Source organism: Meleagris gallopavo, chromosome 6 (genome assembly GCF_905368555.1).
Source record: "Meleagris gallopavo chromosome 6, MGAL_WU_HG_1.1, whole genome shotgun sequence".
Taxonomy (NCBI): domain Eukaryota; kingdom Metazoa; phylum Chordata; class Aves; order Galliformes; family Phasianidae; genus Meleagris; species Meleagris gallopavo.
The window spans coordinates 50,583,820-50,611,069 of record NC_139409.1 but is presented as its reverse complement, the minus strand read 5'-3'; the positions used below and the strand labels follow the sequence as shown (position 1 = coordinate 50,611,069).

The following is a 27,250-nucleotide window of genomic DNA, read 5'->3' as shown; positions in this document are numbered from 1 at the left end:
TAATCTCATCACCACCAAATCTCTACAAAAATCCCATCATTTTCCTGTCCATATCTCTGCAAAAAAAAAAACCCAACAACTGAAGCAAGATCCAGATGAAACCCATCAGCTGGAAACGATGGCAGGAGGGCTCTGCCTGCCTTCCCCTGCCCTACGTGGTTCTCTTGTGTCTCCCCAGCCAACGAGACTTTGAAGAAACTCAATTATCTCACAGACAGCTACTCCTCTCTCTTCTGCTTGAAATTAGCCAACGGCTTCAGAAGTAATTAGTTATGGGAGTGACAGACAGACAGAAAGTGCAATCATAGGAGTCTTATCAGCCTGGGAAACCAGGCTATGCAAATTGCAGTCAGCCTCACCAGTTTAATTGATTACTCATGCAAGGGAATTTACTCATGTGTGCATGTCTGCAGAAATAGGTGTTGGAGTTGCTTACAAGCAGTTATGAAAACACAACAGAAGCCAAATCAAAGTGACTTTGTAAGAGCAGGATTTGACCTAAAATCTAACATAGCACTATATCCTTTCAATAGAGTCCAATAAACTTTAAGTACGAAAGAAATGAAGTGCATACATATGATAAAATTCCAGCCTCCTAGTAAATCTGTTTTTTTTTTTTTTATCCTATGATAAAGGGAGCATCAAGCATGCAATCTTCCTTCAAGAAGTAAAGAAATACACAGAAATGAAAACTTAGTGTCATGAAGAATGAACTCATTTAAATTACAAGGTAAAAAAAATAATAATCCCATTTGCAATTTTCATTTTTAAAATCCCAATTCAATTCTAGAATATACTTACATAAGAGTCAGAGATTATGTATTTGACAAAGCCTTCTCTGTGTATTGTAGAATAATGCTTTTCAATATGCAACTAGTTCTGTAAATTGTTTAAAATCAAACAAATTAAACATTCATTGATTTTAATTAGTTTTGTCACATAGAATCTCACAAACTAATGGAGATTTTCAGACAGTTTTTCTGTTGGCTTTGAAGAGATGGACCATATCTTGAGAAAAGACTTAAATTCACAATCAAAATACTTGCACACATCAAAAAAAAAAAACAAAACAACACTAGGGTATGTCACACAAGGCAAAGCTGCAAAATACTATGGATGCAATATAGGTGTCCACTTTGGAAATTCTGAGTGGAAATCAACAGCATATTTACCTTTTACAAAAACAACACAATTATAAAGCCTTTTATTTCAGATTTTTAGAAGGCCCACAAGCTTCCAGGAGACAACAGCTGATACAACACGAGGTTTTAAGGCAGCATCACAGCTTTAGAGACACAGCTCATAGTGATGAGCTGTGTGAGTGATGAGTAACTGATGTTGTCAGGGTACTGTTCGGTGGTACAGACAGCAGCTCATACACACAGCCATGGGTCCATATCAGACATTTCAGTTCTTCTGCACAAACATTCCCTGGATGTTTCAGACTTTGCATCAGATCCTGACCCAGTAAGCCGTTCAAGAGACTTTTCTATTCCTCAGTAAACGAGGTCAGAAAGCCCTGCATCTTCACAGCCCTCCAGCTGTAGTACAACAAAAAGAATGGCAAGCTTATCACCAAATTTTGCTGCAAGTACTCCCCTTCTAATCACTCAAATGCTAGTGATGTTTGAGCTATTTTTTAATCTATGTCTTGCTGTCTGCGGGTGCCCCTCATTCCCCCTTGCAAGGCTGGCAGATAATAAGCAAATAAGAGAGAATCCTTCCTTCAATTAAACTGATACTGAAAATAGGGCTTGACATAAACAGGAAGAGGGAATTGTGCCAGAAATTAATCTATTTCTTCATTTTTTCCATTAAGACATACCTCTCATCCTAGCCAATATTTATGTTACTCTAATTAAAGACTTCAGGAGAGCAAGAGCTCAAGCTCCCCACCCACCTCTCCTCATCCCACCTGTGGGTTTTGTCCAGCTGTTGCCTCTGCCTGTACCCTATTTCCCAGCTGAGGGCATGGAAGAAAGCTTAGTGCTTTCACATGTGCAGGTTGCTAAATTTGCTAAATCTTTGGATTTTGGTGGATCTGCCAGCTCTTCTTCCCATCAGACAAAATTATGGAAGAGATGCAGAATTTGAAACGTGCATCCTATGAGTTATCATTAGCAAAAAGCATGTATATTTTACAGTATAAAATAAAGCATTTGCTAAATGCCTTAGTTTTGATATATGGCAAGGCTTATGGCATGAAAATAGCTTCCAGGTATGGCTTCCCCTACATCTGCTTTTTTATAATAAAGAAAGATTCATGTAACTGATGTTGGCTTTTTAATTTTCTTTTGCTTAAGAACTACACTGCAGAAGAACATATTGAAGAGTTTCTCCATGTTGAGAACCACAGGGAGCAATTCTACACCAACAGTGTTTCATTTAGGAATACTAATATATCTTTTTTACCACAGCTGATTTATCTGATTAAAAGCATGATCTCCCCATGTTTTTGTGTTTTTTTTTTTTTTAATTTTAATAAACCATTGCTTTGCATTTTAATAAAAACCAAACACTATAAAAAGGGACCAAATATAACACTGAAGTGTTCAGACTGAATATAACATAAAGTGTGTACAAAAGTTTATTTTTCTAAGAAATGTATCCATGCAAACTTTCTTCCCTAATGAAGAATTTGGTTCAAATGAAAATGTTAACATGCTGTTCTTTGTATCATTTAGAGAAAACCTTTTTTAAAAACCCACCACCTATGAGAGCACCAGCTTCTTCCAAGACATTATTTGGCTTGTGCCAAATTTTCTGTTGCATTTTCACCTTTTCACTTCAGTCTTCCATAGCCTGTGTTGAGATTTGGGTGCTTACATTGGGCGACTAACTTCTCTGTACCACTTACATGGTTAGGGGAGAGAAAAGAGTGCTCTGAAATACCAAGAAGAGCTCTGAAATACCAAGAGGAGCTCTGCTGACTGCGTACATTGGGAAGCTAACATAAGGAAAAAAATCAAGTGCTTGAACACAGACCTGTGATAGTGCTCGGGCCCCACTAGAGTTTGGAATGGTCCTGCACCTGGCAAGTCCTCAAACTGTTAACAAATATTGACATTTAGCTCAATTATCTATATGCAACACAATCAAGGGCTCATCCATAAGGTCAAGTATATATCCATGCAGGTACATGCTGCTCATTGCTATGGACCACACTTAGCATTTGTTTTAGTTTTCCTGAATTAGTCCATGCTCAGATAGAGGAAACAAAATTTTCTTCACAATAATGACAAGAAAGAAGAAAAAGTTTGGTTCAACACGTTTTCCATGCAGGGCAAAAAAAACGAGGAGGGAGGACGAGGAACTGGGGAATGACTTTCATTTTTGATTCTAGAGAATTTTTTTCCCTCTAGACATAGGGAAGATTGGTAGAAACTGGGACAAAGCTGCAGATTCAGTTAAACTTCCATAAAAAGTTCTGTGATGTGTCTAACATACAGCCAGACCTTTGTGACAAGTGCTTGTGGGCTGCATCACTCAGACAAGGCTGAGTACAGCTGTCCTCAGCCTGGGCACAGGAGAGAGAAAGCACCACAACCAGATGAGCGTGCTGTAGCAAGTACTCAAATGGTTTTCTTCCTGCCATGACTTAGTGCAATATCTTCAGCTACCTACTTCCAGCAGGGTTATTGGTAGGAGGTATCTAACAAAACCTCCAGGATTTCCTTTGAGCTCCATGTAGGGCCCACGTTTGTTATGATACGTAAGTAGCAGTGAGCACTGCACTTTTTCAAAACTTAGGAAAGTTCATCACCGCAGATGAACTTCAAAACACTGCAACATAGATCCTGCTGGTGCCCAACTGAGAAAAACATTTTGCTCTTACAATGTTCAAAGGTATAATGCAATCTGTTTTATTAACAGAACTACTTTTTAATCCTTTCTGCTATTAAGGGTGTCATTCAATTGTATCTTTGAGGAATATGGAGACAGCTTGCTGCAGTGTCCACCTCTTGAGAGAAGATAAAGCTCCAGGGAGGAATGTGGTGGATAACCCACGTTAGCTCCCTAAGCAGTGTGACCTGGGACCTCAGCTGTTAGCAAACACCAGGGGAGCTTGCTGTGCTGACACTAAGTAAAAAACAACACAGAGCACGGAGTGGAGTGAAAACCCCATGGCTAAACCCGTGATCATCCTGCAGGGCTGGGGACTTGATGATTCTGTTGGGGCTGATGAGCTACCCTGTTGTAGTTGCCCCAAGCTGGCCCAGAGCCAGCAGTTTTCCACCTTTCTGTCAAAAATATCTTATGTTCTCTGAGTAAACTTTCCAAAACAAAGGTATGTTTGACTAGAATCACTAAAGCTCCTCCTGAAACTAAGAAAATAGTATAAAAATGGCTTAAGAGTGAAGAAATGGGAGGGAAGATATAATTGCAAGACAGTGCTGACTTCTGGGATCATTCAACAGGCTGAGCCTCTCTTCCACCCCCACTGGAATGCCAACTCGATAAGATTTGAACATTTGAATACAAAGTGCTTCTCTGGGAAACTTAGAATTCTCTATAGAGTTGTTCCATGATTTAATGCAGTTGCAGTCAGCCATATTGTTCATGTTCTTGGTTAATCTCACATGCATTTATCACCAGCAATTCAAAAGAATCTCTAACCTCTTGCTTTAACAAACCACACTGTTGCCATGGGAGTTCTCATTGGGCCCAGCCAAATTTCTTAGGAGTGATTATAAGAGCTCATCCAAATTCTGCTAGGTGAATTGGGCCGTGTGCTGTTGGTGAACCCATCATCATGGCAGCTCATATATTGAACATGACCAGACTTACAGTGGCACATTGGACATCACTCAGAATCAAAGCTACGCCTAACCCTTCTCATATGAGGACAAGATGGAATGCAAGGGGGTTTATCTTCCACCAAACTTCTTTGCCCTTTTCAAACAACACTCTTAGCTTAGGAAAGAACATGCCATCCTACAACTAACAAAATCCTGTCTTTCAGAGGGATATTTTATTTAAATTTTGGACAGTGGCCAAATTGAAATCCTTTTTTCTTCTCTTTTTTTTTCTCCTTGGAGTAAAGGAAAAAAACTGCTAAATTCTCTGGATTTGTATTTACACAATGCAGTAATTTCAAAATTCATATTATTGGCACATGAAGTGTCAGGTGGCAAACAGTTTTCACAAGATAGAACGTTCAAGTATTACTTGTCACCAAAAGTAGTGTTCTTTCCATGACTGTCCAACACATCTTGAGATGTATAGCACATACTTCTGGGAAAACTTACATGTACGTATGTACAATATCACTGAGCTTACAGCTATGGAGAGGTGAAAGGAGGAGCGCTGTTGAACAGTCTAACAAAAATTCACAGCTGTTGTAATGTGGCTGCATGTGTTTCCCCAGCAATAACAGTACCCCTTAAGTTGCACACAGGCAAAACAGCCAGTGCAAGGAACTCTCACTTGCTACTACATAGTGCAAAATTCAACATAAAAAGGATACATCCTCATAAAAATGGAAGAATATAAGGACCTATTACATACATGGCTGTTCACAGAATTCCTAGTCTTCATAGAATTGAGGTTATTCGGTGGATTAGTAACAAAGAAAAATGTAAAAACAAACACACAAAAACCCCAATAATAACAACATTTCAATGACAGAAATAACACTCGATAAGCTTTAATGCACATTCTGGCCCTCCTTGATAATGCATGGCAATTTAGAGAACTAAGCTGTGCAGGAAGATGCATACAGCAGCAGTGTTCTATGCATGCAGATCATCTCACAGGTCCCCTAGAAGTGGTTAGTGACAGTCAGACATTCCTGCAGCTCACACATTAGTGTCTGCTGTGATGGCTGATTTGTGTCTTGATGACTCCAAATTAATTCATGGTCAAAAGCTGCAGCTTTCAGGAAATGCCTTGTGAAGGTGAGTGATTGATGCATTCTGTGCTTTGCCTACGCATAAACACGTGCAACTGAAACGTTACAGTTGCCTGCTGCTCCCAGGACCTCCTTGCTAGGATCTTAAGACAATTACCATGTCTTGAGTGAATTATTGGGCAGGTCACGTTAAACACAAAACTAAAACAACACTGATATCAGATGGTTACTTAAGTTCGGGAACAAAACGGAAACAAAACAGAAACAAAAGGAAAGATCACTTCAAATGAAGCTTCGTTGGACATGTTGTTGAAAAGACGCTCAAATTAGCTTAGCTGCTTCATTTTATCTTAAGTACGGACCAGGGGCAGCTGCAACGAGCTCTGAGCTTTGGCACATTCCATTATGAATGACAGTGAATTTATAATGGAATGGTATGGATGGGTTTTATAATCAGAAAAACACACTGACCTTAACACTACACAGGTGGAGCAGCATAATGACCCGCCAATTGTAAGCGCATCAATTCCTGGGGAAAAGTTCAATGAGGTTAACTCAGCATGTATCCCATAACCAACATAAGCGACATTTAAAAACATTGTTTTTCTACCCAAACTGTCTTTGCCAACATTTTATTAATTGACTTGATTCACTGTTCGGCACTGAGTATATCTTAACCACAGAAACAGCATACAATATTATCCTTCAGTACACCAGGATGTCATCATGCACTTCAACACCAAAATAGACACGGTTAAAAAATCAGAACAGGATTAGCTACAGTAAATTTTGCAGACTGCACAGGATTAGTTGTCATATTCATTTAACTCAAGAAACATCTGAAAGAGAGCAAGAAGCAGCAGCCTGGGTATAACAAACAACACCCTCGGTGGATTTTCAGCTTCATCATAAAATCTGCATGTTGAGGGAGCTTAGATAGGTGGCAGTCAACTCGCATTTCTGTTTCCCATCAATTCATTGATATTCTTGTATCTCTGAAAGGAAGTTAATTTCTATGTGACGTACTTAGCAGACACAGGATCCAGCATAATTTTAGTAGTTCAAGATCAGAGCGCAAAATAGCAAATGAACCTCTACTTCTCTAATTAACCTCAATTAGCACTTCAAAACCTCACATAGCACAAAACTGTACAGCAAGAAGTGATGGAACAAGGAAACTCCAGTCTGAATCAGGGAAGCTAATCAGCAAGGACAGAAGGCTTTCGAAGCATGCAGTAATACAAATTTTCAATACAAAAAAAAATGCAAGAGTACTCCACAATTAATCTCCAGGAGCATTTACAGTCTGTATTTTCAGTTAATTCTCTCTGTTTATCTTCTGTGACTGAGTACTCTGACATTTTACAGCCTAGTAGCTGCACTAGCAGAGAAAGCTCCTCAGCAACAAGATGGTCAAATACTCCATGTTTCAGGGAACCAAAGAACCACATAAGCTGGAAAAGACCTTCGAGATCACTAGGTCCAACCATCACCTTGACCTGCCAAGTCCCATCACAAACCACGTCCCTTAGTGCCACGTCTCTTAAGTACCTACAGAGATGGGAACTCCACCACTGCCCTGGGCACCCATGAAGAAATGTCCATTTAAACCTCCCCTGATACAAGCTGAGCACTGCCTTATCACATATCACATGAGAAAAAAGACTAGCACTCTAGCACCCCACTCTAAAATTCATTCTCACCAACTGTTCCCAATGTGTACTCAACAACAGCTGTGAAGACAGAAAAACAGTCTTACAACAACACGATCAAAACCACTAAGACTGTTAATTCAACAAAAGCATGAAAATGAACAAGACAATGAAAAGAGAAAGGACAGGCAGGATACCTAGGTCTACTATTCAAAAACATTCTGTTCAAAAAAGGTTTATAAAATAAAGCAATGCCAATTAGATTTTCAAAATACATCATAGACATGAAATTAAACAAAGTAAAAGTGCACGTTGTGTTTTCATCTCCCTTTACTCTTCAAAAGACACTAAATCTCATGGACATAATCCATTTTATTTCCATACTTACAAATTACCTACAATTTGGTCACTTCTTTTGTTTAATGAAAAAGTGTATTTACATTGGATACAAGGGCTCCTCTGAAAGTAATGCCTTCTGTTTTTTTACGTTGGCCACTTATGTCAGAGGCAGATGTTGGTGGTATGGCAGCAGGGGGCTGAACCCTCCCGCCAATACTCTGTTACTCATTTTGTTGCTGTGTGACAGATGGCAGCAAAGGGGCAGTCTGACAAAACAGCATCTGACACGGAAGTGTGTGAGAAACAAAGGCATATCACTGAATTCATCGATGCAGAAAAAAATTACACCCACTGATTTTCATGGACATTTGCTGAACATTTATGGAGACCAAAAAGAGGGAGGTAGTGGGTGGTGCATTTCAGCAGTGGCGACATCAACAGCCTCTGCTGTTGCAGATTTTTACGAGCTCATTATGAAGGCTCTTGCTCAACATTAGCAAAAATACAGAGCTAGTGGTGGTGACAATGTTGAAAAGAAGTTATCTGAGCCAGGATAAAGATGCTGGATATTGAAGAACAGAAAAGCTGTGCTGTGTGTGTGGCAGCCTGAGCAACCATTCATTTCCTGGCTGAGAACAATGCAGATCTTCAACAAAGCCACTCCTGCATCCTGAGAATAAGTAGTTTCTTCTGAGCACTCTAAACAAGACGAGAGTAAAGTGACAAGCAGAAAGGAGAGTGCCCTAGGCAGCAGCTTTTCTAACCTATTTCTTCTGGGAACCCTGGAGAGTTCAAGTTCATTCAGTCAGTATTTACTCCCTCTCTCATCATTTCTGTTTTTATCTCCCCCACCCCTTCCAACACCTTCTCCTTCATCACCCATCATTTAACATTAAGGTTTCTTGTTTGCTATCCAGCTCAAACAAGCCCAGCTGTGCCTCAACACCATGCTCTCCCTCCCAGGTTTATCTCCTTTGTCTCTCCTTTTAGAGTATCTCCTTTTTTTCTCCTCCACTTCTCATTTCCTTCTGCCTTGTCCCTTTCTGCACAGAAGCTGTTTCCAGCCCCAGCAGCTGATGTTTGACTCTCACCCCTGTCTCTTAAGCTGTATCAGAGCAGCTTCTGGATGCTCTGCTCATCATCCAAGCTTATTAGCATCTTCTTTAATACAAACCAAGCCCTGCGTGAAGTGGTCCTTAAGCTTACATCCCCCTGCTGCTATTTGGCATCTTTCTTCAAATGCCTACTCAAAACCATATTTTTTGGGGGAAATGAAACTATAAACCCCTGATCATGGCGAAGTTGACATGCAACCAACTAATATCAGTATTTATTTTACATATGCACACAACTACCCATACACAATTATATTTCCACGGTATCCTTGTCCCTTTTATCCTCTGCTTTTATTTTCAGTATATTTCTATATTGGTTGCACTTAGCCTCTGAACTGCTTAGTGCCTTGGGGCAGCCACTACAGTAATTAGCACAGGCAATCTGCAAGCACAGCGTGCTGTACTGGTTAATAACAACGCAGTCTGTGCAGGAAAACCCATCCAAGGCCAAAAAATTATTTCACCAGTGGTCAACACTTTGTTGCTAGAGTCAGGGAGTGCTTGTGCTCAGCTCCCTGTGGGCTTGATGCCTCATACACTGGGCTGATCTGGCACTGCAGACAGAAACTCAAGCACCAAAACATCATAGTTGTGTAACCAACAATATGAACAATAACAAAGAAAGCAGATATGCTTTCTTTCTCCATGCAGATATAGATATGCTCTTCTGTTTCTCTGTTACTTTGTTTACTCCAGCCCCCAGCATCAGTTCCAATATGTCATTAATTAACAGTTGCTGCTGCATGCTCTAAGCATAGTCTTTCCCTTGAAGGGATCAGAATGACAGTTAAGAGATCAGAGTGAGTTTTTCAGACTTCCTCAGATAGATGGATATTTGAAAGGTTTTTCTATAAAGATCAAACAAAAAAAAGGAAGTGGTACTTATGCTGGAAGTGTTTGTTCCTTCTGTCTCAACAAGTAAAAGCATGTAAAAAAAAAAACCTTGTATTTTTCAATTTTGCTAGCTATGCTTGCAATCTGAAGCCACTATTTTCACTCCTCTAGCTACAGCAGGAAATACATGAAATCCCTTAGAATAAATGCTCAGTCCAGTGACTGTAAGTCAAATCTTAACAAATTTTCAGTAGACCAAAAAAAAAAAAAAAAAAAAAGTAACATAATTAGGAAAAAGAATTAATATACTAATTGAGGATTTAAATTACATGGAGATAACAGTCTCACTCGGTGCCGGGGAAGGTTATGGAATGGATAATCTCAGGACCCATCATGGACCAATTAAAGGTCAACCAGGGGATCAGGTCCAGTCAGCATGGGTTTATGAATGGTAGATCCTGTTTGACAAACCTGGCTTCGTTCTATGACAAGGTGACCCACATAATGGATGAAGGCAAAGCTGTCAATGAGATCTACTTGGACTTCAGTAAAGCCTTTGATACTGTCCCCCACAGCATCCTTGTGGAGAAGCTGGCTGCCCATGGTTTGGATGGGCGTATGCTCTGCTGGGTGAAACGCTGGCTGGATGGCCGGGCCCAAAGAGCTGTGGTCATGGAGTTAAATCCAGTTGGCTGCCAGTCACAAGCGGTGTCCCCCAGGGCTCGGTACTGGGGCCACTTCTATTTAACATCTCTATTAACCATCTTGATGAGGGGTTGAGTGCACCCTCAGTAGGTTTGCAGATGACATCAAGCTGGGAGGGAGTGTTGATCTGCTGGACGGGAGAAAGGCACTACAGAGGGATCTGGATAGGCTGGATCAATGGGCCAATGTTAACTGGGTGAGTTTCAGTAGGGCCAAGTGTCAGGTCCTGTATTTTGGTCACAACCCCAGGCAACCCTACAGGCTTGGGGAGGAGTGGCTTGAAAGCTGCCTGATGGAAAGGGACCTTGGTGTTCTGATGGACAGTCAGCTGAATATGAGCCAGCAGTGTGCCCAGGTGGCCAAGAAGGCCAATGGCATCCTGGCTTGGATCAGGAATGGTGTGGGGAGCAGGACCAGGGAAGTCATCCTGCCCTGTACTCGGCACTGGTGAGGCCTCACCTCGAGTGCTGTGTTCAGTTTTGGGCACCTCAGTACAGAAAGGACATGGAGGTGCTGGAGCAGGTGCAAAGAAGGGCAACAAGGCTGTGAAGGGCTTGGAGAGTATGGCCTATGAGGAGAGACTGAAGGAACTGGGGCTGTTCAGTTCTGGGGAAGAGGAGGCTGAGGGGAGACCTTATGGCTCTCTTCCAGTATCTGAAAAGTGATTGCAGCTGAGCGGGGCTGGTCTCTTCTCACTGGTGACAGGATGAGGGGAAATGGCCTCAAGTGGCACCAGGGTAAGTTTAGGTTGGATATCAGGACAAACTTCTTTACAGAAAGATTGTTAAAAGCACTGGAATAGACTCCCCAGGGAGGTGGTTGAGTCACCATCCCTGGATGTGTTTAAGAACTGTTTGGATGTGGTGCTCAGGGACATGATTTACAGAGGGTTGTTAGAATTAGGATAGTACCTCAATTCTATGAGATAAACTTCAGTTGCCTGAAATTTGTCTCAAAATTAGTTACATCTGTTGCAGAAAGCACTCCAGCTTTCTCAAGCAAAGACAAAAGATCTGTACATATTAATGTAAAAATAAAACCTCCAATTGTTCCATATCACAAAAATTAATAAGGTAACAACAACCACATGCCATATTCAGGTGAGATCTTCCATCTGCTACTCTGTTAATCTACAACATTGTTCTCAATTTGCAACCCTATCTTGGAAAGCATCAGATAGCTGTAACAACAAATAGCTAACATTACTCAAAATGCTGATACCTTAAGTTGTGGTTTAGAAGCAGGTTCTGAACCGAGACCATCCATGTAGCAAGGAGACATGTGTGGAACAAAGAACATGATTTCTGCCCCCAACACAGTGAAATCTTAGAGACAGCCACCCACCAAGTGCTTGAGAGGAAGAAAAACGGAAGAGGAAACAGTATGTACTGTAGTAGTAAATCATGGTCTCAGGACAAACTGAGCCCAACTGTCTGTCCAATTTTGTACAGATATTGTGATAAGAAGGAGTTTTAAAAAGAAGCAACAAAACCTGGATGATGCAGTGTTCCATTTATTTGCCAAGCAGGTAGGACTGCAAGGAGGATGCTGTGAAGATTTACTGAAGATGGGGCACACATTGCAGGTATGTTGGCAGTGAAGTCTGATCAACAGTGATGCCGAGCTTCTGTTGTGGAGGGGAAGATGACAGGAATAGTCTCTACCGGTCATGAATTCCTCTGATGGTGTACATTTGCTGTATGATATACTCTGCAGAAATGGGAGCCAGCAAAGTAAAAACAGGAGGGAGACAGAGTGAGAGAATATACCGCCAACAAAACGCGCTCTGTAGCCAGAGGATCCTTCCAGTTATGTTGTAAATAGATAAAAAGTGAGGCTCATCTAGTCTAACAAAGGACATTGCAACAAAGTTCCAGGGAATGAAACACTGGAGCACGAATGAGCTCCAGAAAGCCTCCTCTCCTACTGAACCAATTGCAACCAGTCTAGTTCCAGCCTCATTTCCCTTCTCCAGAGGGATCCAGTTCTGAAAGAGCACAAAATCTATCCTGCTTTAGTGAGCTTCTAGAAAGTGGGTCCCCTTGGCAACTTATCCTGCCTCTTCCAGATTTTGCCAGGCTACTCACCAAACTTCTTTTCTACATATATGACACTGTGGCTATGGACAATGAAAACTAAAGCAAGTTGGCATTATTGCAACAATAGGATAAGTCTAAGTTAGGGTTGATGTGTTTCTTTATGCTCAACCTTAGTTATCCTCTTCTCATGCGTGGTGAAATACGGCATACGCTCACTTGTTACCTAATATTTTTGTTAGCAATGACATTTTCTTTCTCTTATTAAGGAAATTTCATGCTGATGGCAGAGATCAGTGGTCCAACAACCAGGCACAAATACCCCTGCCGGTTGTGGGGCAGTTGCAAGAGCAGCAGCAGCCTACCCCTTCCCAGAGCATTGCCACCAGGCCTCAGTGCTGGCCCTAACAGAAAACATTATGCTTGATGAGGCCGAAATGTGCACAACGGCACATCTTTAGACAGATAATTTCTTGTCACTCCACTGGCTCCAATATCCTATAATTAACAACTGGTTGAAGGGCCTGGCCTCAAGTCTTCAGTCTCCCGCTGACAATCATGATTTTCCCAGTGATGTGGATACTTGGCAGTACACTGAGTAAGCAGGAAAACAGTTTAACGCCGTCCGTCAGCCACTTGTGAAATGAAGTTGGATCTGAACTGCCATCCTAGAGGATCAGTGGAGTACTAACTGATCAGCAGATAGAATACTTGCTAAATGGAGTTTACCACTGAACATGCTGTAAATATCATACACCAGGAATACACAAGGAAACCAGCTCATCTCCCAAAGAAACAACCGTGAGCAAAGAATAAGTATTTGTATATCTTATCCTAATGCCTTTAAAACCCTGTATTTGCAAACTCAATGTTAGGGTCTATCTAGAAGCATTCTTTTGCTAAACACAGGGGAGATGAGAGAAGAAAGGTTTGAAAGAACAGCAAGACAGCTATGCAGCAAACTACTACATTATTTGGTACGAGTAGGTCTTTAAATCTATTAGACTTACAGCAGGAAAAGGTTCAAGACAGAAAACTTTATTTAGTACTGCCTAAATGCCATTATTCCTCGCTGACTGCAACAAGCCACTAAAGCCTATGCCTGCAAAGCAGCATGCTTCAAGTGTAACAAATAGCTGTTGTACATCTCTGGAGCTGGCAATCTCCTCAACTGATCTGATGAATTTTGACAGAGAAACATCCAACTATCTATTACCAGCACCAGAAATATCTTCTCCCAATTGCTCAGTGCAATGACTACTATCTGCAAACTACAGCTCACATTTAATTGTCAAAAATGAGGAAAAAAGAAAGCAAGCCCAGCAATACCAAGCTTCTGCTCTAACCGATAAATGCTACATCCTTTGGCTCATTTCTAAACCATTGTAAATCTTAATGCTGCATTCTCCTAATCACTGATGAAGGCCCAGCTCTCCTATTATTTCAGTGGAATTAATGTGCTTCCATTTCATCCTATTTTCACTACAGACACAACAACAAGCCATAATAGCAAACTGGCTCTTCCTATGCCAAAGAAATTAATTTATTACTGTATTAAATGGTTTTTCTGGATAGTTCACTGCAAAACATGGAATTTATGGTAAAGATGTGGTGTTTGGGGGCGGGATACACTATATGAAAAGGATTCTAAAAGCTCCAGGCCAGGGTATGATATGCTAGACTTTTATTTGCTTCCTTATAAACACACTGGAGAAAGTTAGCACAATAGCACCTCACAGGATCTTATTGAGAATCGTACCATTCACTTCTTCAAAGCAATATTCACAGACCAAGTTCCAAGTTGTTAATGGAAAATACAAAAAAAAAAAAAAAGACTGAAAAACTTCTTTCCTCCTTGGAAAAACAGAATATCCTAAATGAGGAGCATTACTTTTGGTCAGTGGTTGGCTTCAACTTGCTCTGAGTAAATGTCTTGGGTAGAGACCTCAGCAAGCTTGCTCTTGGGGACAAGTGGGTAACTGGTGCCAGCTCTGCAGTTATGAGGAAGCTCAGCATCTCAACAAGCTGATATTTCCTACATAAATAAAGCACAACGCCAGAATGGTTACTGAACACAATTAATCACTGATTTATGCAGCACTTCACTTCCACAGCATTTCAAGTTTACTATAGGTGAAAGAGAATTTCATACTTAATAAAAGTGATAAATAGGATAATGAATCAGACAGGAAGATAGGAGAAGACACCAGCAGACAGAGTTGAAGCAGAGGAAACATTCACTGGAGGAAAAAAAAAAGAGCTTATTTTCATGGAAACCTGGCCACTAGGAAAAAAGGGAACAATCCAGCAAGTCCTACCTAGACCACGAACCTCCCACTCTTCACCCTGCAATATTTTCTAATGGAAACAGCAAGACGAAGTACAATTTTTAAACAGGGGTCACTTAGATAATTCCCAACCAAACAGGGTCAGATCACTAATGTTTCATTTTCTTGAGGTATTTACTAAGGTCTTAAATACACAAATTGGATGAGAAAGTTACTTCCAATAGATTATGCCCTCTTATTTTTAATAAGACCTAGGAAGTAATAGTGTGAAATTTCTCTACTGCTAAAGTTGATAATAATTTGCTAATAACTTCTTATAGGGTGAAATACTGGCCCTGTTAATTACACCTTGCTTCCTCATTAGTTTTGCCCTATATAAAAAAGGACAGTAGATTTAAAAAAGAAAAACCAAAGCCAAGTCTTAATGCCATAACCATAACAGCCACTGACTTTCTTTTTCTTTCAAAAATTGAAATTAAGTGACAAACCCTCTTTGACAAGTAGACCGATATTAGAGAAAGATATCTGTGAGAGAACGTTTCTGCCTCTACTTTCCATATCCCTATTTCCCATCCTGGACTAAGAACAAGGGGCAAAGTCACAAAACTATTCGAGGATAAATAATACTTTCAAAACAAGTTACATAATTGACTACGATTCATCATCTTCTGTAACCCTGAGAATTTAAAGGACAGTCTTACCCCAAAACAATATGCAAGTACGTAATGAATTTATTTTTATTTTTATGAGGAGGAACTGATTGATTTCCACTTGTCCTCTCGCTCAAATTGCTTAAGATCACTTCTATAACTGCAGAGCTATCAAGAACCCTGCAAAAGCTTCTTATAGACACATAGTTTGGTTTTGCAAATTAATAAAAGCATTTAAAAATCTGATTTAAAAAACCTTTCTGTATACTCAGTTTGGGTTACGTTAGAAGCTAAGGTAACAGGATCAGTATTCCATCTGATGCCAACATTTCATGCAGAATCATTTGATCCTATAGAACATTAACTACTTCACGATAAAAAATAAAGATCAGATTCAAAATTCTAATTTCTTTTTATTGACACAGGCAGGAGTTAATCCCCTTGATCTTAATAAAACTCATTACATAAGATCACCTCTTGTTTTGATGTATGCTTCTGTTCTTTTGGTACACTTTTTACTGCATCAAATCATCTTTCTAAGACAGCTGAGTGGTCTTTCCAATTCTGACATTAAGAAGGTCTGAAAGTCTGTGGTGTGATTTAAAAGCATAGTTGGAATTGTCCTCCAAACACGGAAAATACAGTTTGGTCTCTGCCTTGTGCAACTGGTCTGAGTCCAAACACCAAATCTGTTAGAACCAAGGCAAGTTTTGTCCCTAGAGAACATGTCCCTGCCTCACCATGAGTGGTGGGGACAGACAGGACTGAGGGACTGAGCCTGTGCCCTGCGGATACACATTGCAGGGGATGAACAACTCAGTCCTAATCCTTGTTCACCAAACAGACTGGGATCCCGGGCAGCAGAAGACGCTAAGTACTGAAAGGGAAGCAATGCCCATGAGGTTGTAAAAACCAGAAGGCAGTGTTTTGCCCCGCTCCTCCAGCACTTCTCTTCAAGCCTGGCCATTTGAGTTGACACAAGACATCAGGCATGCTTGTGGAATGCTGCGCAACATATCAGGATCTCACCCCGGGGCCCAAAGTGGCTGGCAGCTATTATGGCTCTTAAAGCGTAAGCAGTCATCCTGGGGGCTTTGAGCAGAAGTGGCTGTCTCCTAGAACTAGTTCATCTCCTCATTTGCACAGCCCTTACTCACACAGCATGGATTGGAGGAGGCTGAGATGAAGAGGTGCTTGGGGCATCCGTATCTATTCCCTGCAACGCAGTCCAGCCTGTTTCCTCACATTATACGTGCACCAAACTTATGCTGATGTCAGCTCTACTTGCTGTACCAGCCTTTAATCTCCAATGTACGTGTTTACCTGATGGGTGTGACTGTTGCAGCTACGTGGGGTTTTTGGCTATAACAGCCTTTGCAGAATGCACTCTGCAGAGGGGGGTATTTTTAACGCATATTACATTATTATAAATAGACCGAGAGCTAAATTCTGGAACTAGCTCATGCTGTTAATTCTAATTTAGTTTGGGCCTGATTCCAAATGGATGACTATGCATGCAAACACTCATCTGAATGTACAATTGGCTGTTATGAACACAAAATTATTTCTTGTGCTCGTGCATGCATAATTTACACGCACTAATTTAGATGCCAAAGTAATTCCCTAGCAGAATTCCAGCGATCAGATTTAACTTGAAGACTGCTATTCAAAATAAATAAATAAATAAATAAAATCACAGTTGTGTTTTCTTCAGCCACGCAACAAGGAAGTAACTGAGAAATCACTGCTGTTCTCGTAACTAGAAAAACTTCATTATAAGCCTATATTGTCAGCTGACTGTTGGTTTACCTCACCCCCACCCCAATCCCCCAGTTATTTTCCCCCATGCTGTTTAATTTCTATTTCCATATTGTGACATATGAGCACAGTCACCCATCAAAAATAATCATCTCTAAGCAGTGCAGTATGTATCCTATCAGGCATATTTGAGTTTTATGCTTAATGAACAAAAATCCAAAGTCCTCTCGTGAACAAATAGTTGGCCTCGCAGTTTTGAAGTGAAATACCAAAGAAGTGAATCCAATGAACCATGAGTAGAGTATGAATCATACTCTAAATCAATAAAAATGTTAGGCAAATAACTGCTAATGAGCAAACAAAGTGGAATTATTTCTCTCCAGATAATTCTCATGCTAACGTTTTTTGTTTTTTTTTTTTTTTATGTTATTTCAAAATAAATGAATAAACATTGATAAAGCATTTGTTTAACAAGCTGCCTGGAATGTTACATTTTCTCTTAAGATCATACAAAAAACCATAAATAATCATCAAGTATGCAATGAGCAGAGGAATATCCCTCAAAACAGGACCAGTGTCAAGAAAGACAGTAATCTTTCCACACTCTCTAGTCTTCACCTACCTGTTGCTGCATTAATTTCCCCTTTTTGGTCACCTTTTTTTGAATGGGGAAGGAGATATTTTTTGAGATAATTGTATGGGAATTCTGTGTCACAGAAGGCATGAGGTCTGTTGTATAAAGGCTCACTTTTACCTGTCTGAGCATTGGTTTCCCTAAGTTACAACTTTCTTAAGTCACATATTCAAGATGATAATTTTTATTTCAAAGACTATTCATTCCATCCAGCAAATTTGTTCTTGACTATAATTCAGGTAGCAAAATATAACCTGGGACTTTGCCTGGCTCTATCACTGTCCTTCATTAGCACTCACTAGCATAAGAAAATCATTAGAAACATGCAGGCACCAATCCTATGCAACGAGCAGAGGTGGAAATGACCTTACCAAAATCAAAGACATAACTGTTCCATTTCTACAAATTAAAGCATATACTATGCAATATAAATAAAGCTACAGAAAACAACACAATTATACGTGTGCATGTGTATGGGAACTGTTGAGTCACAGCCAGAACCACTGATTGCACCAACATATACTGAAATTTAGTGGACACTTTATTCACTATGCCACGCCAGTTTTGCAGCCATTTATAGAATCCAAGCAACAGTATTAGCTTGGCAGTGGTGCAATGAAATAGGGAATCAGATCCTTCACACTTACATGCATTCCATTCTAGAAGGTAAAATGAGCACTGATTTTTTCCAAAGGCTAAAACTCCATATTTTTTTCTCATAACATTTTAAATTACTCATTAATTTATTATGAATAGCTATAAGCAATGAAATTCTAAAACATTAAGCTTACAGACATCAAAGAGTCTGTCTGGCAAGAAGTATCCAAACTTATTGGTTAAGCAACTTCTGCGTTTTCTCCACCAGTAGCTGTATTTTAAAACCAAGTTTAGGAATGAAAAATGGCTGGAGAAAAATAGAAACACTTCCCTTTAGATTTAATCAGATAGTGTTGATCTTGGGCTCCTAAATTCTAAAGCAGAATACAATAGCAACATCCAGATGTAGTAGCTAGGATTAGGACCCCAGTGTAGGAGATACAAAAAAAGGAGAAAAGATCTGCTCAGAAATGCTTAACTGAAAAAGACAGAAAAGGGAAATATGAACTATTACCCTTACTTCATCTATGGTGAGATCGTCCTCAGAATCCTCTGAAATATTTCTACACTCTGAATTTTGAAAGCTCTCATCTTTGAAGATAGTAGCAGAAACCTTGTCAGGAAGCAGCATATATTCAGATGATAATTGCAGTGTAAAAAATGATAAAAACCCAAACCCCAACAATGCTCCCCCTCAGAAAAATATGATTAGGTCATGCAAGTCATGGAAATGCTTTTTATTCTCTAAACATTTTTATATTTGTCATCACTGAAACCACGAAGTATTTTCAAGACATTTACACGTCTTCTTTTGAAAAGGTCATTTACTCATAAGCACTATAATCAGATAGTGAAGAATGGTTCTGTTTTCCTAGGTTTAGTTTAAAATCTCTTCTGATCATTTAATAGTCATCCACCTCTGATGTATGTGTTTAATTATGCCATCACACACTCATCACATCTCATCTCAACATCACGTGCTCTCACTGTGCCAACAAACAGCAGGAAGGTTGGAACTAAAAGATCTTTAAGATCCCTTCCAGCTCAAGCTACTCTCTGATTCTAGGATATATACCCTGCAATTTACTGCTGTCTTCATTCTGTCTAGTTGTGAGAAGTTACAGAGATGCAGAAAGGCCATATAAGTACCATAGCCAGTCTACGGTGGTCTGAAAACCACTGCATGAGATGGGTAAAGAAAGCAATTGCTTGATGTAATGTGACACCAGGATTTCCATCTATTTTCCTAACAGACAGGCTATGGAGTTCCTGTGAACTTCCTTCTCATGCAGTGACAAATTGAATATATTTCTCCCTTACAAAGAATGACACGGACAAGTTAAAATTGAAAACTAAGCTATGATTGTCACAAAGAAGTGAGTCAGGGTGTCTCCTGGTAACTATTCAGAGGTTGTTATAGTTATAGAAATGAATTTAGCCCAAGTCCACCATATGTTTAATGCTGATTACAAAAATTAGCCCAACACTTTTTTAAATGTCAATGATTACAAACAGAGCATTCCTTTTTCTTGAAATTACAACTTGCATACACCATAAAAGTACTTTCTCACATACATAATACACTTAGATTAGCTTCTGTATTACCATTACATTGTGTTTTAAAGGAAAGGAGGATTTGTATGTCTCCAGGAAAAGGAGTTTACTCAAAGAGAAAATAAAAGCTAACGATATTACAGAAATTTTTCAAAGTTCTGGGAAGCAACTCCAAAGCAATAGGAGCCTCAAGTCAGAAAGACATCAATAACCAGAAGTGATCAAACCTTCTGGCTCACTTCTGTTACACTCTCATACTTAGGGCAACCACAGTGGCATGGGAAGTCAACAGAAATGGGACAATTTGTAAGCTGACTAACCCAGCGATGTAGGCTGGGTAAAACAGAGAGCCTAATAAACTGTCCAAGAAACAGCCTTCCATATCTCAGTCCTTAAATGCTGATTAAGAGACCATTCTCAATAAGATTACTTATTTGACATCCTTACAGAACCACCGAAGCCTGGAGTTTCAGCATGCATCATCAGGCACTTTTAGCTCTGCTCTATCTCCTGTCACAGGGCCAAAATTAATCTTCATGAACCATCCAAAGGCAAGAGGCTACATTTCCTCAGGGCTGATTTCAAATCGTCAAAAATAAAACAAGCAAACAAGTCAGGATCTGGAGAGACTGTGTCCAGAGACACAGCCCAGTTTCAGTTGTGCATCATGGCAAAAGGTAACACAGAACCTGGGGTTTTAGATTTTTGCTTTTCTTTCTTCCTCACAGTACCTGTCAATTTGACCAGTGATTTCACCCACACTAATTTTTGCACAGATCTGGCACAGACTGCTCTCCTGGTCCAGATATGGGGAATACTGGAATTTTTTAATTGGTCCTTAAAGGGTGGATGTGAAAGAAAGCATCCCAAAACATGATAAAATTTAATTCAGTCTCTGAACTATAAAGAACTTCCCTGAATATTATTCTAGACATAGAACTCACTTTCCACAACAGTAATGCATTTTTGTGCAAACCTACCCAAAGAAGTCACTCTGAACATCACAGACAAGATACTATTTCGTGAAACTGTCACAACACGGGGCAAAAAAGTAACACATGAATGCTAATACCAGCCTTTTCTAAGTGCCTCTCACAAATCATGGAGGTGGCAGAAATAGCAATAGAAAAAGAAAAACCCAGGTTTTATTTTAAGTTCGGATTTGAAAGAAAGTTGTATTGAGATCCAGGCAACTATTTCAGAAGTGATATGGGAGAATAAATCTTTTTCCTTTTCCAGTAACCATCCTTGTTGTCTGTTTTCCCCCTACGCACACAGCTTGTCAACAACCTGAGCAATGCTCTGGGAAACTGTAACTCCAGCACGACCTCTGAGAAAATGCTTAAATACAGCATCTCCTGGCCCTGACATGGAGCAGGATCCCAGAGAAGATCGTGTGCTCAGCCCCATGCTCAGCCAGTTCACCTGGCTGGTGAGAAAAGATGAACAGAGCCCAAACCTCACACTGTACGAGCATTTACCCAGACTCATGATTTTGAAGAGCCCACAGAGGAGATAAAGTATACTCTGTCCCTAGTTATAATCATAACCTTTTTGCTTTCTTCAACCAAACAGTTTTAGTTCAAAGCGATTTTAAAGAATCTGTGGAACAGAACTGTAAGGCAATCATGGCTCCCCTTTGCTACCCCCTCACCAACTCAGACTATATCCTTTTGGGCTCCAGTCAGAAAGTACAGCCTGGTCTTAAAATGACCGAAGCATGGATTTTCATTAGCTATATAAAGAGACTGGTAGAATGGAGAGGTAAAGGTCATCAGCTCTGCCCTTTTCTACCCTCTCATCTCAGGCTGAGCTGTGAGAACAAGCAGATACTTCTACACCAAGACTCCATCCCAACACTGTTAGAGCACTGGTTGAGATCCTTTAAGGAGAAGCAGTAATTACTAGTTACTTGGACTGCGATGACCTTTTAGTTGTCAATGGCTTTATTTCTAAATATGCTGCCCCCAATTCCTCTTAACTCAGAGGTTGTAGAAGTACAGAGTTGGAAGTTTCCACCACCTCTGCCATTGCTACAGTCAGCACCATCACTTAGCCTCCTTTGAGTACTGTTATGTGACTTGAGAGGTTTGAGCCTTTCTTTGGCAGGGATTCTGTAACTTCCAAAGTTCACAAAAATGAGAAAGTCCAAAGTGAGCCCAAAAGAGACCCACTACAGAATCAACACTTACAGCAGAGGAATCCCCTGTAATATCACACAGCCACTAACATCACTAACTTTAAATTACATTTTAAATGGAAGGGATAAAATACCTTTTGCAGTGTGACACAGAAAACTCTTACACTTAGAGACTTATTTTAGAGACCACTCCAAGAATCACAGAAAAGTGCCTTTCCTTAGCATCAAGTAGAGAGAGAAGCAGGCAATATCCCAACTGTGCAGTGTCTCAGTTATGGAAGTACACCCTTCTTCTTTTCCCCTTTAGGTCATTTCATATATGGATATCTTTTCCATAAAAGTTACAGACATCATCTCCATAGCATCCTTTAAGCCTCAAACTTGTTCAAGGCAGCAGCACAGTAGCTTGTATGATGTATCACATCCAGTTGTTTCTCAGAATTTATTAAAGCTTAATTTCTTCCTGCAGGAGACCAAACTTTCAGCCAGTAGCACACTAGCCTTGGATAACTTTACATGCCTCTATCCATGTGTGCAGGTAAGAATTTTTCATTTCACAAGTCTCTAGAGTACCTGGCCGCACATTATAGCAGGTAAGCATCAATCTGGATTTGACAACTGGAGCTTTTGCCAACATCTCATGGATTTGCAATCCACCAAAAGACTTGACTAGATGACTCCCAACATTTCATGGCTTCTAACTCTGCCTACAGCTCCCAGAGAATCGGCTGACTTCTCTGATGAAGAGAGGAAGAATGATGTACCAGAGACTACTGCATGGACAGGGACTTAAAAATGACCAGGCCAGTCACGATTTCATGCCAGAGAACCTTCCGTACAGTCAGTTTAATGTCTGTGCTGTGAAATTGGGATAATCACAGTGCTTCCATGTGCAGTGGAATTGCCAGGTAACAGCTTGAGCACATGAGCACCTGAGTACCTGGAGAGGGGAGCATAGATCCACCCTTAGTGGTGCTTCCAGCAGTGTGTATGTACTCAGAGCCTGCACCATTTGCCCCCCTCCTCCCGTACTTTTCCAGCATGCCAGAGTTCAAACCAGAGAAGGCTACATTCCCCAGCTCATCCTTTTTTTCTAAACTCTTTCTGGGAGGGGTGAGTTAATTCCTCTTTCTTTGATATCTTGTTCTACAGCACCTGTATCTCAAATAAAGGCTCTGTCATCACTTTTGTTCACTTTACATCATGATATCACAATGTGTCTGGCATCTCATACATTTACTAAGGGTTATGCTTTATTTTGTGACTGCAAAGTGCATGAAATGCAGAGTGATTCTGATCACTGCTGGAGCCCTGAGAAGCACTGGCTACCTTTCACACAACCTCCACATGTATTTTTGAAACTGTAAGTCCATGCAAGAATTTCTGTAAAAAACAAGATCTTGCAGAGCTACCATTTTGCATATAGCCATTTTACATAGTTTGGTAAAACTACAAAGATCATCATCAAGCATAACAATCAGTATTGAAGGATGAAAGACAATCAGTTAATAATGTAAAGAGTGAAGACATCACAAGGTTCTTGTAACACTAGAATGGTGAAAATGGTTTTAACTAGATCATTTCTTAAGTGGAACAAGCAAGTTTGAGGTCTAGATCTCTACCACTTACAAGTCGTTCTTTATGGATTGTTTCTTCTCCCAGAAACTTGTAGGAATGAAACCCCAGACACACACCTAATCTTGAGGGTAGGCACACTCATTTCAATGTTAAGTTTCTGTGAGTCTAAAGCCCCATGTCCTTGTGAGGATCAGAGCTTTCCACCAGTGGGTTTACTCAGGTGCCAGGAGTTAACTCACACTTCACATGTTCAAGAATCTTAGCAAGAGCTGGATCTTATGTCTCTTGAAAGAATAAAGACTTGATCCGTGGTCTTTGGACAGACCTCCAATAAAATTGGCATGGAAAGGCTAATCCTTCAGATGGAAAATAAACTACACAGTAGAAGAGCCAGCACTTCAGCTCCTTCTGGCTGGACAAAGTGCTATAGGTTATGCTGAGAGTAATGGCAGGGAAAATGTCTTGGACAGTGTGAGATAGATGAGAATTTATGCAGTCGTTTTCATTACTGATGCTTGACTATCAGCTTAAAATGAGTAAGCCCAGACAGCTCATTTTTGTACCTTTAAATAACTTGCCTCAAGAAAAAAGCAGTAATGCTCTGAAAGTGGTATTTTCTTTATAATAAGAGCAAAGCTCCAGCTTGTAAATGTGCAAACTATGTTTTTCATAGATTCATAGAATCATAGAACATCAAATTGGAAGGAAACTTCAAGGATCATCCAAGTCCAACTCCTGGTTCCGCACAGGAGCACCCAAAACTCAAACCCTTCATCTCAGAGTGTTATCCATATGCCTCCTGAACTCTAGAAGCTTGGAGCCATGACCAGTGCCTTGAGGAGCCTGTTCCAGTGTCCCAACACTCTCTGGTGAAGAACCTCCCCTCAGCTCCTCTCTCTGCACTGAACTAACCCAGGGACCTCAGCCACTATTCGTACATCTTGCTCTCCAGATCCTTCACCATTGTCAAAGCACACTCTTGAACACTCTCACCGTTTTATGGCCCTCTTATATCATGACACCCAAAATTGCATACAATACTCAAAGTAAGGCTGCCAAATAACTAAAGCTTCAGACACAAACACAAATAAGAGAAGAAGAAGCAAGTTTTAGCCAGACAGATAGATACAAGCTATTAAGATACAAGATACAAGCTGCAAATGTCTGATCCAGCTCAAAACTTTTCAACTCTCAGAGCATCCAGGTCTTAACCTTATGAACCATCCATCATATCCAAAACAGAAAAGCCTCACAAGACAGTTTAGATTCTATCTTCATTACTCATTCAATATTAAATTTCTAGACTCCACAGACTGCCCGCAGGAGAAAAGTTGATGTTAAGTGACATCAGATATCATCTGCCTCTAAGACTGACTAGACATTTTCATATTGCCCCATATCAGTAACAAAGGGTATATAGCAAAACCACATAATCACAAATGCTAGAAGCCCAAGTAAATGGAGATATTTAGCTCCATTGTGAGTGTGAATAGCTGAGATAAGCAGAAAACTCAAACAACATTCAGCCACCAGACATATATTCTCCTAACTATGTAGGCTTACCGAACGGTAGCATGCCAGAATGGACACAAAGCTATGGGAAAGAGATTTTTTTCAAAGCAAATGATAACAGAAGCAGAGCAATAACATAATGAAGAACTGCAGTGTTTCTGTAGCAGTATATCAGTACATCCTTAGCTGCTTTGTCATGTTTCACGCAGGACTGATTTGCCTAAATGCCTCATTGTCTGCTGGCAGGGCATGGAGCAGCTTGTTTTAAAAAGAAACACAGAATGACAGCCTTCTGCAGGGAGACAGCTGTTAATACCACAAACCTCCCACTTACAAAGAACCACTGACACGACCAAACATACAATGCACGGGTATCAAGCTAGAAACCTTCCCCTAGTTTCTACTCTAAAAACGTCTGCCTGCTTGCTATTTCTCTCTTCCTAAAACAAGAAATAAAATGTTTTTCTTTCCACTACAGCACAAGGATACTGCAGTGTACCTACTGTACTATAGCTTTGATCCTCTCCAAAGACATCCTGGCTTGCACCAGCTCTTGCCTAGTATTTGAATCTGTATTGGCATGAGCATGTCAAACAGCCACATTGTTTGTATAATATACAGACTTCAGTTTTCAAGTGAGTGATCAGATAGAGGCTGTCAATCCCTTGGATTCCTAAAGCACTGCCTGCGAGAACACCTGTGCCTCAGAGAGGGAAATCCACATTGAGACTTCAAAAAAAAAAAAAAAATTTTAAAAAACAGCCAGCGAGGACCCTTTGGTGATAGTGAGAATGTGTATATCTCACTGAGATGGCATGTAACAGTCTGAATCAGTCCCACTGTTCAGTTCATCTCTTTTTCCTAGTAACAGATCCTTAAGTCTTTCTCTTGTCTCAAGCCCAGCTCTTGCCAAATTATGGACTATTGCCCCAGCCTACTACTGGATATGGCTCTGGGCAGCCTGGTCTGCTGGTTGGTGACCCTGCACATAGCAGGGGGTTGGAACTCGATGATTATTGTGGTCCTTTACAACCCAGGTCATTCTAGGATTCTATGAATAATTACTGTAGGACAATTCCACCAGCAAAATAAGGCTGGTGAAATTTCTCCCTTAGCCTCCTAACCACCACAACTTTTAAGTTGCACAATTATGACAGTAACAATCAACGTTTAGAAAATGAGCCAACCTCACTCACAACATATAGCTCAGCATTATGAAGAACTAGAGCAAGCATGCAAGGTTCATACCTAACCTGTACAGGAGGTCAAACTGTGATTAGACAGCATCTATCTTAAAAATTCACACACCAAACTGAGGAAGACCTCTGCATTAACACCTTTACAAATAACAGAGAGTTTTAGTGTATTTCCTATGACCTCTAAAATTCTCTTGCCTGCAACTGTTTTATTATTAAAAACCATCACTGTCGGAGATCTTAGTAGTGATTAGCATTCCTTCTGTTGAAAAAAACAAAACAAAAAACAAAAAACAACAACAACAAAAAACACTGACATGTTACTACTGTGACAGATAGTTCTGCTTAGAAGAGCAAGGAATCTGGTATGATTGGCACCAAATCAGACAGCAACTTCTCTGAAAAATACATCTGCCTGCACAATGCGAATGTGAGCCATGTCATTTCAACAGCACTCTACAGGAATGGAAAAGGGAACACTGGCTTGCAGAACTGCTGGTGGCAGACATCTCTGGTCTGCCCAACAGGTCTCCAGCTCAGGTTATTGGGTTTCAGTCCAGTTTCCTCCTCTGCTCTTATGAATTTGCAGCTATCAAAATCTAACTTCACACTGTAGTACAGTTAACATTAAGTTCCTTCTCAGCCACTGCCGATGAAGCTGTTTCACTACTGATGAAATGACCTAAATGTCAACAAAAAGGAAAAACTAGAGACTCAAACCACTCTTAATACCATCTCAAAGGGTGCACACTTGTCAAGCAAGGTGCTTCAGCCTTGCTTTCTGCTCTATTGAGTTTCTTTACATTAAACT

The 27,250-nt window shown here is 40.3% G+C and overlaps 1 protein-coding gene across 6 annotated transcripts in view; it reads right to left on the bottom strand.

The window, feature by feature from the left end:
• Nucleotides 1-27,250, bottom strand: part of HECW1 (HECT, C2 and WW domain containing E3 ubiquitin protein ligase 1) — a 237,126-nt gene that overhangs the window by 172,978 nt on the left and 36,898 nt on the right. Inside the window, exon 2 of one of the 6 annotated variants that reach the window (XM_085226718.1) lies at nucleotides 6,323-6,380. The exons of the other annotated variants lie outside the window; for them this stretch is intronic. Within the exon in view, the coding sequence (XP_085082844.1) occupies nucleotides 6,323-6,349 (27 nt within the window). The 5' untranslated portion in view covers nucleotides 6,350-6,380. The remainder of the gene's footprint in view (nucleotides 1-6,322; nucleotides 6,381-27,250) is intronic. 6 annotated transcript variants of the gene reach the window in all.